The 12,382-nt window shown below is 35.1% G+C and overlaps 1 protein-coding gene across 2 annotated transcripts; it reads right to left on the bottom strand.

Moving 5' to 3' along the window:
- Positions 1–456: 456 nt before the first annotated feature.
- LOC132627294 (serine/threonine-protein kinase STY46-like) lies at positions 457–11,778 on the bottom strand. 2 transcript variants are annotated; one of them, XM_060342563.1, is made up of 16 exons: positions 11,354–11,778; positions 9,988–10,102; positions 9,025–9,122; positions 8,779–8,889; positions 7,649–7,721; positions 6,578–6,688; positions 6,057–6,107; positions 5,338–5,477; positions 5,136–5,243; positions 4,458–4,531; positions 3,417–3,592; positions 2,807–2,902; positions 1,793–1,873; positions 1,651–1,701; positions 964–1,104; positions 457–845 (listed from the first exon to the last, which is right to left on the bottom strand). In XM_060342563.1, the coding sequence occupies exons 1-16, from the start codon at positions 11,539–11,541 to the stop codon at positions 816–818; spliced, it is 1,644 nt and encodes a 547-aa protein (XP_060198546.1). In that variant the 5' UTR covers positions 11,542–11,778; the 3' UTR covers positions 457–815. The 2 variants fall into 2 exon arrangements, with proteins under 2 accessions (XP_060198546.1, XP_060198547.1); XM_060342564.1 differs by lacking the exon at positions 11,354–11,778 and adding an exon at positions 10,877–11,268.
- Between the last annotated feature and the right edge of the window lie 604 nt (positions 11,779–12,382).

Genomic DNA, 12,382 nt, shown 5'->3' on the forward strand with positions numbered 1-12,382 from the left:
CCATGATCTTCCCCACATTCTAATATGTTGAATGTCATACTAATAGCTACCCTTCTATATGCCTTTATGCACCACTATAAATAGAGGCATATGAATTCATATCATACACACTTGAACATACTTAGATGAATAATAAAGCTCTCTTCTCTTGTCTCTCTTTATTGTTCTTGCTTTTATCTTTTAATATATTGTACTAGCTCTTTTAGGTTGATTTTACAACCGTTTATTAATTTCTTTAGTTTTGCTCTTTAATTTATGATTATTTTTCTTCTTATGAAAACCAATATTTCTTTTTCTTTTTCTTTTCTTTCTTTTTTTTTTTTTTTTTTTTGGTAGAAAAAAATAAGTTGTATATTTCTAAAATTATGCTAAATCGTTATTTCAATTAATACTCCTAGAATGTTGGGAAATATTATACGTAATTATCTATTTTGACAGAAAGTAAAAGGCAACAAGTTGATTTGAACCAAACTCATACTAAAACAGAAAATGCTAAGTACACTAGTGAAATTCTCAACCAAACTCCTCACCCCCACCCGAAAAGAAGCCATTACATTCTCCTCAAAAAGGAAAATAGAAAGATTTTACAAGGATGTTAGTGGTACTTTTGATGCAGTAACGTGTTACCAGAAAATGAATCACCTTTACTCGCAACTCCAAAATGGCCAATAGCAGTGCACTGTATATCTTTCGCTTGTCACATAGATCTCACCAAAAAAGTAAAGGTTCGCGTATATACGTTGGCCTGGTAAAAGAAAATCCTCTCTTGTTACTGTTAAAAGTGTGTCGTTAGTCCAATATATGTAGCACATCACTCAGCTCCCATTTGATGCCTCTATGGAATCCTGTATGAGATACACATCACAGATATCGTTAAAGGATTTTAATGGAAGACATACATTATAGAAATGGTAATTTAATTAAGGGATATTGGATCAAATTATTACAAATAGACATTTTTACCTCAATTTCCTGTAAGAGTAGTTCAAGCTCAACTTGTATCTCAAAGAAGCTGGGTCTATCACTGGGGATGGCCTCCCAACATCTCTCCATCAAGTCTAGCAGCCTCGGGTGTGCATTCTCTGGAAGCTCGGGTCGCAGGCCCTAGGAGACATAACATAAATACGGTAAACTCAGAGACAAGTTAGAATGAAATATAACAGATGGCATGGGAGAAGCAAGTATTCCTTCTTTCCTAAAGTAAGTATCCTTCATTTATGTAATGGATTTATGAGCAATTATGCACATAATATAGATATCGCATGCATCGATATTTAGCTCATGCATGTCTATTTCCAACTATTCACATCCACTCAAGATCCATGGACGTAGGACTGTTAGAAGGACTAAGACCTTTACACAAACGGAAGCATCTAGCTATGCGCACTATCATTTAAGATAAAAGGAAGCTCATTTTGTTTAAGGGTTCGTAACATGCAGGTAGCGTGTGATGAGGCTAACATTAACCAACCTACAGCCCTACAGAAACTTCATATCCATGTAAGTTTTACAGCACAATTATGCAAGGAGTCCTTCCACTCTCAAAATGCGAAGGCTTTAGATGCCTAAAACAACATAGATAAGCTTGCTTAAAAGGAAAATATGATTCACAGCATGCTCCACATGCTAATACAAATTTGCTATACAGACCTGTCTCACTCCTAGTGCAGCTTGCACTGGGGTCATGGCATCATATGGGACCTGTAGCATCAAAAAGTACACGAATCAAAGGAGGACAACAAACTCAACTTCTGATAGCAATCATGTGACCTTTTTCATGACTAGTCACTACCTTTGCTGTTAAAAGCTCCCAAAGGACAATGGCAAAACTAAACACATCTGCTTTCTGATCGTAGGGCTGATGATTGATGACCTAAAAGTAAAAGAGAAGTTTAATAGACCAAGTTTGCAGCCGCGCAAGATAGTTATAACGCGGTAATATACTCATATACATTAGACACCACAAAAAGCAGCCGATGGTGTTAATTATTTATCCTCAAACAGGGTGAAGCAAAACGAAGAAAGCATATAGGCTACTCCATCATAGGAGAAGCACGGAACCATGAGCAAGATCTTGCGCAAACTTAGTAATGCCACGTCTATGAAAGCCATATTATTATAGAACTCTGAATAATCAATCATTGAAATTTTGCTATAAGCAGGCAGTTTCAGAAAATCATAGCTTAGATCAAGAAGAGCCCTACCCCTTCGTGAACTAAACAAAAACATAGTTTGAAAAGGTTTCCTGAAGGTGTCCCTCTAACTTTAAGGAAACACACATATTTCCAGCATGCTGATAAGTGATAACAGCTGCATGAGAAAGGGGCATCAGTACCAATGAAAAGACTTCCCAAGTGTCTCGAGCACCCTGGTACAACCATGTCAATTTTTTTTATTGTTATACATGTTATGTTATTCAGTAAATAGGAAGAGAAGTTACTTAACTAATACAGTAATAAAAGTGTTAGCCTTCAATCTACAAGTGAGATTCAATGAAATTCAGAAAATAAGAGGGATCTTTGGAGCATAAAAAACTATGGATTGCAAAGGACGAGAAGTTTCAAATGGTTATCCAAGCCAAGCGTTAGGAATATTATCAAAATCAGCATATATGAATCACGAGAAGTTTCAAATGGTTATCCGAGCCAAGCGTTAGGAATATTATCAAAATCAGCATATATGAATCATTCCATTTACACCCAAAGTAGTTACTTGTATATTTAACTGATTTATCAGGGTACGGCCACATATCTGATATTCTCCTGAATCAAATAATTGCCGGATTTAGAAAAGAAGATAGTCAGACCTCAGGGGCCATCCATCGATATGTTCCGGTCTCAGCTGTCATGACACCTCCCTTATTTTGGAAACGAGCAACACCAAAATCTGCCACTTTAACAACCTTACCACAGATTATAAAGTCAATCAAAATAACCATGATGTAGATAATGCAAAACTAGTTAATAGAACACGTACACATTCAAATAATGAGCACTTAAAAAGAAGAGGAGAAACAAATAGGTGCAAGAATTAATCCGTGGTAAACATGCTAGGTGTGAAGATCCATAATAATTCAACAGCTCTCATTTTTACAGTGAGTGAGAATCCAGTTCTTTCCTCAATAATAACATCACGAATTCCTTGTCACTAAAAAATCTTTTTAAAAAAAGGGCATTCCTTTTCCAGCAGTTATAATTCAACCAATCCCATTACGACATAGTACCAGTTATAGCAAACCTCCAGTTCAATAGAGTAAGCACTGAACATATCATTTCTTAAGAAAGTAGAAACTGAAGAAATGCTGAAGAATCACAGATAAAGATTGATTTCTGACTAAAGGAAAAAGGCTCAGTGCCCATGAAGCCAAGTTGTAACAAGATTAAGGATGGAATTACTTCATTGCTTGAGAAACTTACATTGTTTGAGCCCATAAGCAAATTTGCCGTCTTCAGATCCCTGTGAATAATATGATTTTGATGCAAGTACTCCATTCCTTTGCAGACATCAATTGCAAAGCTTAGCAATTGCGAGAGCTTTAATACGACATGGTTTTTATGCAAGTAATCATACAAGCTCCCACCAGGCATATATTCTACACAAACGACCAGCATTAACACAAGAATAAGTTTCTCCAAAAACACAAGAATAAGTTAATATTTATTATTATCATCAGCTGACTAAAGTCCAGTCACTTATATCTTTGAAAAAAAAGACATCCACAGTATGTGAATATTTCAGAATTTGAGCATCATGAGCACACTACCTTGCATTGATAAATTAAAAAAAGGTGACAAGAGATACATGCAATGGACCACATTCTCTTGTTTGCAAAAGCAATCAGTACATCAATCAATCATTTAACCATGCTAGTTGGGGTGGCGATATGAATCCTCTATAATTCCATTTTGTTTGGGACAATTTCAGTTCATTACTGAGTGAGTAATTTGTCTCTTAAGCCTAATTAGGAGTTCTCTAAAACAATTTTTTCTCTAAATCTCATACTTATCCGTATCCGCACATAATGTACGTGTAATAACAATAACTAGATGGTGCAACTAAATGAAATAATAAAATACAGGAAATATTGCAGCATCGAACAGCCAAACACACTCTTCAGTAGTTCAGTATACTACCACGCAGTCAGAGACGGATCTAAGATTTGAACTTTAGGGGTTCAAGCTTCTAATTTTTTAGCATTGAGCCATTATATGTCTAAAGTTAGGGGTTCATATCTACTATTTATTGTCATTTTAGTAAATTTTTACACATAAATTTGTACCCCACATTGAAAGTTTGGGGTTCAATTGAACCCCTAGTTAATGTGCTTCATCCGCCTCTGCACGCAGTGGCTAATGTGCAATATGATTTTGCAGATAAAGACAGCCAGAAAGCCATAAAATGATTATAATAACAATCTCAAAGAAACCGTGCAACTTTTGTCCCAGCAAGAATCATACCTGTAACTATGCACAAATTAGGCGAATCTGTGCATGCACCAATGAAACGAACAACATTTTTGTGCTGAACTTGCCTGTTTGCAATAAGATCAAATTTTAAAATCGTGGAGAAGATCTGAGAGGTGGACCACATTTATGAGCATGATATATGTGCCTGCAGTTTTTTTAGTAGATAGACTACAACACGTGTAAAGCTGCATTGAGGTTGTTGTATATAAATGAATATGCCATTTACAAAATATTACAACACATAATATTACCAATAATAACTATGCCTGTTAAAAGAAAAAAAAGTTTTGAATAATTGATGCACACTCTAATCACTATCTTTCTTTAGTATCATGAAATCACATGACAGAGAAAAGCCATGTTATCTAACTCAGTGTTTACAAGATCGCGTAGTACCAGTATCTACACATAAAGAGGTTCCTGTATCCATCTTATAAATCTTTGGAACTTTTTTCTTGATTTTCATGCAATAAAGGAGTGCTCCAGTCTCTTGATCTCTTACCAAACAAGTCTTCATCCTGGAATCAATGTCGAGTTCGCCCTACAAGTTAATATAATCCCTCTAGTAGGCAACACAATGCACATGAGAAGGATGAAGCAACCCAGTAACTTTCGTCTCATCCCCTAGACTAAATAAGCTTCATAAGACATAAAAGCTACATGACTCACCTCAAAATTGCTATTTCTTGAGCGAACTCATCTTCCAATGTGTCATTCAAATGCTCAGATCTAAGGACCTTGATTGCAACATCCATACCAAGATACATCCCATGATACCTTCATATGAGTAAACATTTAGAAGACAAGGTCACAGAAAGCTGGGAGCCCGAATTCATGCAAAACCACTTGAGGAATACAATCATAAACTCACAAATCGCCACAAGATCCTGATGCGATTCTTTCTCCCATCTTCAGTAATCTTCTATCGATTTCCCAGTCTTCAGGTTTTGATCGCGCGACTATAGTTTTTTCAAGAGCTGACTTTGAATGAGATGAACCAGACCACGTCCCCTGTGCCATCCAGCATATATGATCATTACAACTTGTTAAGTATATTACACAACACTAATGAGAAATAATACGACTCCGAAGTAGGTCCTGCGTAGATTCTAATAACGGTACCCATCACATATCTTTTTTTGATGAAGAAAAATTGGTTATAATAAACAGTACACATCACATATCAGCTAGAAGTAAATTGATGATGGCCAACTGGAGATCTCAAGATTATGGCAGCTATATATATCTAATTACTTACGGTCTACCCCCTTTTCAAAGTAGTTACTCATGGCCTAGCCTATGCCACCTTAAGTAGGAAAAGGCTACATTAGTTGAGCTCAAATTACCCTTCCAGATAATAGAAAAAGCATCTGAAACATAAACCAAACTCACCCCCCCCCCCCCTCCCCGCCTCAATTCTTAATTTGCATTTATCAAGTGCAGTTATGTTCTAGAAAATGATTATTATTCTTAAAGAGCTGAGTAGTAACAAACAAGCAATCCCGAAACTGATTATTCAGCGGAACTCCACAGCAAAAGCTTAAGAGTTAAAGGAAACATCACAACAAGAAGAAATAAAAAAAGAATCACCTCACTTCTGGAAATTGCTTTCCCCAGTTCTTCATGCAAAGCCTTTGTATCCTGACCATAACATGGCAAAGTCAGCAACTTTTGCACACAGCACAGACACCTGCCATGCAAGAAATATAATCACAATGCTCACTTTTACTGAGGTTTACACTACCCTGTGTTGACCAAATGGAAGATTCTCCTCGTGTGTGTGTGTGTGTGTGTAGATATATTTTTATTTTTTTGAAAAGAAACGTTTTCCTTATATCTCATGATAATTAACCAAAACGCCAAGACATTATTCAGCATACTTATAAAACTTTGGGGATAGAAATAGTAAATTGAGAGACTAAATTATGAGCATAATCATATAACCCCCTAAATCATTCTTTCTTTAAACCCCGAAACTGAGATCTGCTAAGTTAAGAACTCCCACCGGAAAACTCCACAAAAGAAGATGGTAATGCAGAAACTCTATGAAACAAGATGTTAGAATCTGTACATCAAACCTACTAAATAATGGTGAGCAACACAAAGCATACCTCAACAGGCCATCCATCCACCACAAATACATCTAATGAGTACCCATCAGTTGTTGAGAACACATGAGCTTCTCGGATATTAAGCCCTATGTCAGAAAGTAAAGCAGAGAGCTAGAATAGGAAAGCAGTCAGTTAGAGAACATGACGTAACATTAATCAGGGAAAAAGAATTATAACCAAATGAATTCTCACGAACATCATTCAGGGAAAAAGAATTATAACCAAATGATCTCAACAAAACATTATGCAAAACCGCAAGGATATATGCATTCAAAGACAAAAATATGAAAAACTAAAACAAGATGAACCTTTGGAAGAGTTCTGTAATATTTTCCCAAAGAACCAAAAACCAGGTACGATTGAACGTCTATGTCTTTATATTGAAATCAAACTATAAAATTATTGAACGTGACGAAAGATTCAGCAGTAAAGCGTGAACTGTTTGGCCTAACTCAAATACAAAAGCTAGCTCATGAGGAGAGGATTGCCCAAGACCATATAAGAAAACAACATCCTATTCCTCAACCAATGTGGGACAATCTAACCACCCCACCCCTCCGCACGCTCAGGCCTAGTTAACATAAGCATGGATAACATGACATGGGGACTCTGAATCTGATCCATGTTGAAGTATGTGACCACCTCATCTGAAAGCTTAAAATTTTAGAGAGGGCAAAACTTTCATTACTTAATTAAATTTTCAACATAAATCTTTGTTTCCTTTAATTGGTGAAGGAGAAAGCAGAAAGGTTTGTCCCAGCACAAGCCACAGATATGGATAAACATATAAAGGATTAATACACAAAGAGGAGAATCCAGCAAAAATGTCTATTAGAATTTTTATTAAACTCGACGTGCTTTGGCAATTTCCTAAGAAGTCCATCAGCTAGCAATAGTAGTCGGTTGATAGAATTAACATGCTATAAATCCTTCTACAAGTGATCTCCGCCTTCAGTATTCCACCCACAGCAAACACAAAGAGATCACACACAAAAACATCAAAGAGCACAGCAATAAACTATGAAGGAATTCAATTAAGTATACCAAGCATATGAACCCTCTTGTGGTTACCTGACTAAGAAGTTTGGGTTTGTCAATGGTGGAAAAGACAACTTCATGGATTGGAATATGTGAAACGTCATGCCTGCACTACAACTAATGGTGGTCAACTACTGAATATATTGCCGGATACTTGGAATCTGCTTTTGAGATTCAGATGTCAGAAACATTAAGAGCTACAGGCATAAATGACAAAGTCATTGCAGATTTCTTTGAACTTGTAATAATTACAGAATAGCCATCAAACATACAAATGACTTGAACACACAAAAGTCAGAAGCAAATAGAACATAACTGCAGTAGACATTACAAAAATCGAAGTATGTAGAAAGGACAAATGTTGACACAGCAGAGTCAGATAAGCTTGGAAAGCAACATAAAAAGGCTAGAACTGTAAAAAAATTCTACAAAGATTGACAAAGCGTCAGTGCTTGATCATTTCATAATCCATCCCGCAAATAAAGACAGCTGGATGATCATGATAAATGAGTTAGACAAATCACCAGTTGAATGAATGCATAGCATAATGGTGGAAAGCGGAAATGTCATGGTGATGAATCTAGTGTCCAGGGCTCCAGGCAAGTTTTAACCAAACAGGAGATGAAAATTGTGGCTAACAAAGTAGATGGATTTACTGGCATGCTTTATCACCAAAGAGATTTTGACTAACAATATGATTCTACAAGTGATTTTGGAATTACAAATTTTACTTCAACTTTTAAATGCTTGATTTACCTCTCACACTAGAGGAAGTAATTCTCCCTCTACGTAGTAGGATTCACTTTTTGAGGATCACACTCATATTTCTTTGGCCGCACATTATTTCTCAATCCTTTGAGCGTGATTTTCTCATTCACATAATCTTGGATGCAGAAGTATTCAATAAATGAAAAGTTGTTCTAGCTCTACATTACATTCAGTAATTGGAGATATTGCAAATACTATAATTCAAGTTAAATAAATATCACATCTAAAATTTTCAGAGGAACTTTCATATTCAAAACAAAATTTAGGAGTAATACTTCATTATCCTCCGTTTCTAGATGCTTTGCTACTTAAAATTTACACTTCAAAATAAAAATAACAAAGAAAGAAGACAAATTGAGGGGAGAAATTATCATAGAAGTTTGCCCTGAAACTACCTTCTGGTAGAATGTTCTGCCGGAATTTCCTCTTTGTCATGGAAATTCTTTCTAACATCCAAATTTAGGTCCCCAAGCTTAAAGCAAGTTTCAACATCATTCATACCATTCCTGTATTTAGTAAAGCAGCAGCACGTAGGCAGATGAAAGCAAGATAAAGCATATTAGTCTAACCCATTAGGTAAAACTAAGTTCCTTGTCAGATAAAAATTACCACATAAGAGTTGTCAAACTTATAAAAGTCACCTTATCCCTTCATCATTTAAGTTGCCACCTGTCTTTGAGGTTGGAAAATCATTGAAGTCATCCTGACCTTCCGCATCATCAAATCTATTCCAATAATTCTGTGAAGTAACGCCACAATGAAAATGAGTATCAGGTGTACAATCAATAGAAGAGTACATCAAACAAGAAACCAATTTCTAGAGGAAACTTATCATCCCTATTCAGACTACAAAGTTCGCAAGATAAATATTCAAATGCAATGAAACATAATGTAATCTACAAAGAGCACGAATCCACCAGTGATATACATCCAATATGACATAATTATGATCTTGTCATATTATTTCACTAGTAGATACCTAATTCAGATGGCATATGAACAATGACTCAACCGTATTCTTTTCTGTCTTTTATATTGGATAAATTAACTACAGTAGCGTAGTAACGAAGGAAAGATTCATTAGTAAAGGTGTGTTTCCTTTAATTGGTCAAGAAAAATCCCAGAGGTTTGTTGGAACCACGAACAAAATGGAGATGAATACATAATGGTGGAGAACTAAATAATGGAGAATCCAGCAAAAAAAAAAACAATGATTCTACAAAACCACCAAGTGAAATGATTCAAATCAATAAGAAAAATGATCTTAAGGGACAATTACCATTTCAAAAGAATAAAAAGAGAAGTGATCTTAAGGGTGCATAAGTATATTCAAATAGCATATACTTAAATCAGATGGCATATCAACTATCATTCACCATCAGAAACATCACGTAAAGCAATCAAATCAGTAAAAGAGAGATCCACTGCTGCATGCGAGAAAGAAATTGAAAATGATTAATGCAGGCATTTTAAAGCTACAAAGTAACTATGGCATTTAGGAAAATTACAGTATACAATTAAACAACACAGGATCCTCCAGCAATATCGGATGGTATCGAAGTAGTAGTGGACTTGCAGCTATGTGTGATGAATGGAGTTAGTACCTCCAAAAATCGGACATGATAAACAGGCCGGTTATCGGGATCTTTTGCTCTACCAAGAATCTTCTGATGCAACAACACATCTTCTGCTCTATCCACATTAATATCCAACCCATAACTGAAGCGTCAAAGATATTGTTAAATAACTGGCTAACACTAAATTACCACACATATTTAGAAGAGCAAATCCATCATAAAACACACATTCTTGTTAAAAGGTTCCAAAACCATCACATATTCATATGCTACTTGTTAAAAGTATTAAAAGCTCATATTCTGACAATCTAACACAACTACCATAATCGACCAAATTAGATAACTATATCCACAAGAAACAAGTTTTAAGTCCATCACAACTAAATTATACGAGCCTTCTTTGGTCTGAATTATTTCTTTTTTCTTTCCACAACCGACAAAAAAAAATGCTATTTTCAGCTTCAGAACTCAGAGGATAAGCCTTAAATATCATACGTGGTTCCCCAGCAGAACGCAAATTCGTGAGGTTCGACTTTAAAACATCATGTGTTGACTGCCTTTGACATTGAACCAAAACCTTAGAGCTGGTTTAAACATTTGCTTATAAACTGACTTTCTTAATCAAGTAATAATCACCACCAGCATTTAGCTTTTGTACAAAAATAGGGCTAACTTTATTGACTACTTTAATCAACAACAACATACCCGGTTAAATCCCACATGTGGGGTCTGGGAAGGGTTAAGTGTACACACACCTTACCCCTACCTCATGGAGATAGAGAGATTGTTTCCAATCAATAGACCCTCGGTTCAAGTAACGCAGTTCAAAGCAGGTTTAAAAAGGAAATACCGAAATGATAATTGACTACTTTAATCATTTAGCAAAAATAGCTCAATTATTAAAACTAAACACAACCTTATACTACTGGCTTGTTGAATCACCACATAGTCCCCCATTCCGGCTCAAAAATAGAGATAGAAACGAAAACTACGGAAAATACACCGAGGCTCAAACACTTGATCCAGAGACACTCATATTTTTACACCAGTCTGTCCCAATTTATTTGAAACAGTTCTGATTTCAAGAGTCAAACTTCTTTATTTTGACCGTAAATTCGGGCATACAACCGTTAAGTTTTCTGAAAAATAATTTACATATTTAAAAAATACATAAAAAGTAGTATAAATTACAATAATTAATAACTTAAAATATTTAAAAGGCATATATAAAGAAAATTAACTCTGGAAATTCCACTCATTCGACGACTTTTTTTATTTTTATTTATCAAAAACAATCCAGAAAACAGATATAGTTGCGCATTAATTAATTAATCGGACATTGACTGAAAAAGTAATTAAAAGGAAATAAAGTTGTAGAATATTAATATGAAACCTAGCAGGCAAGCGAGAGAAGTGAGAATCCAACTGTTCACGAAGCAACTCTGGATTAGTAACTGCTTCTGCATTTCCACTTTCTACAAGACGGTTATACACATCGTTTTTTATATCATAAACTACTGCACAGCTCCCAAAACTTCTTGGTGGTGACGAACTTTCCCCAACACCTTCCACTAAATCCATTTTCCACCACACAACTTTATGTATATGTACACACTAAGTCACCCAGAAAATGATCGGAAATCAGCCCAGAGTACTTTCTACTATCTCTCTTTTTTTAAATGAGAAAAGAAAAAATACTAGCAGAGAAGAAGTTCTACTCTCTGGTTTTATTTAGGAGTAGTTATTTATTTATTATTATTGTTTGTTTTTTTCTTTGTATTGTCTGAAATGACAAAAAGGGTAGAAGAGTTGAAGAATGTCAGAAGAGTTGTTAAGGAAAAAAATAAAGAGGGAGGAAACTTTTAGGATAAAGACTTAAACTCTATTACCGTGTGAGAGCAGTGGATAGGGCTCTAAAAGGGTGACGTAGGGGTATAAAAAATTCGACTGAAATTACATAAAAGGGTATGGAGTACATGTTATCCTCCATCTCAAAATAAGTATTGTCTTGGCAAAATACGCTCATTAAGAAATCAATAAACAAAACACAGTATAAAGTTTACTAAATTATCCCATTTTTATTAGATGATTTTTGAGAATTTAGCAATATTAAAGAAGACTATCTCTTTAATGTTAAGGGCATAGTTGAAAAACACCCTATTAAGTTTTGTCTTGAATTCTTAAGGTGACATTTATTTTGAACAATTTTTTTTTTTTTGCTAAAGTTGCACTTATTTTGGGACGAAGGTAGTATATAATTACTGTCTCTAAAATGATTTTGCTATTTCTGAATTAATAATCAATCTAACTCTCGCTTCAAATTAGTTGGGTTGGTTGCATGAACTTCAGATTAAATTGTCTGTTTGGGATTAAATTTTAGAAATATCAAAAGAAGATTATTTTTTTAGTTGAAATCTAGATT

Source organism: Lycium barbarum, chromosome 2 (assembly GCF_019175385.1).
Source record: "Lycium barbarum isolate Lr01 chromosome 2, ASM1917538v2, whole genome shotgun sequence".
Taxonomy (NCBI): domain Eukaryota; kingdom Viridiplantae; phylum Streptophyta; class Magnoliopsida; order Solanales; family Solanaceae; genus Lycium; species Lycium barbarum.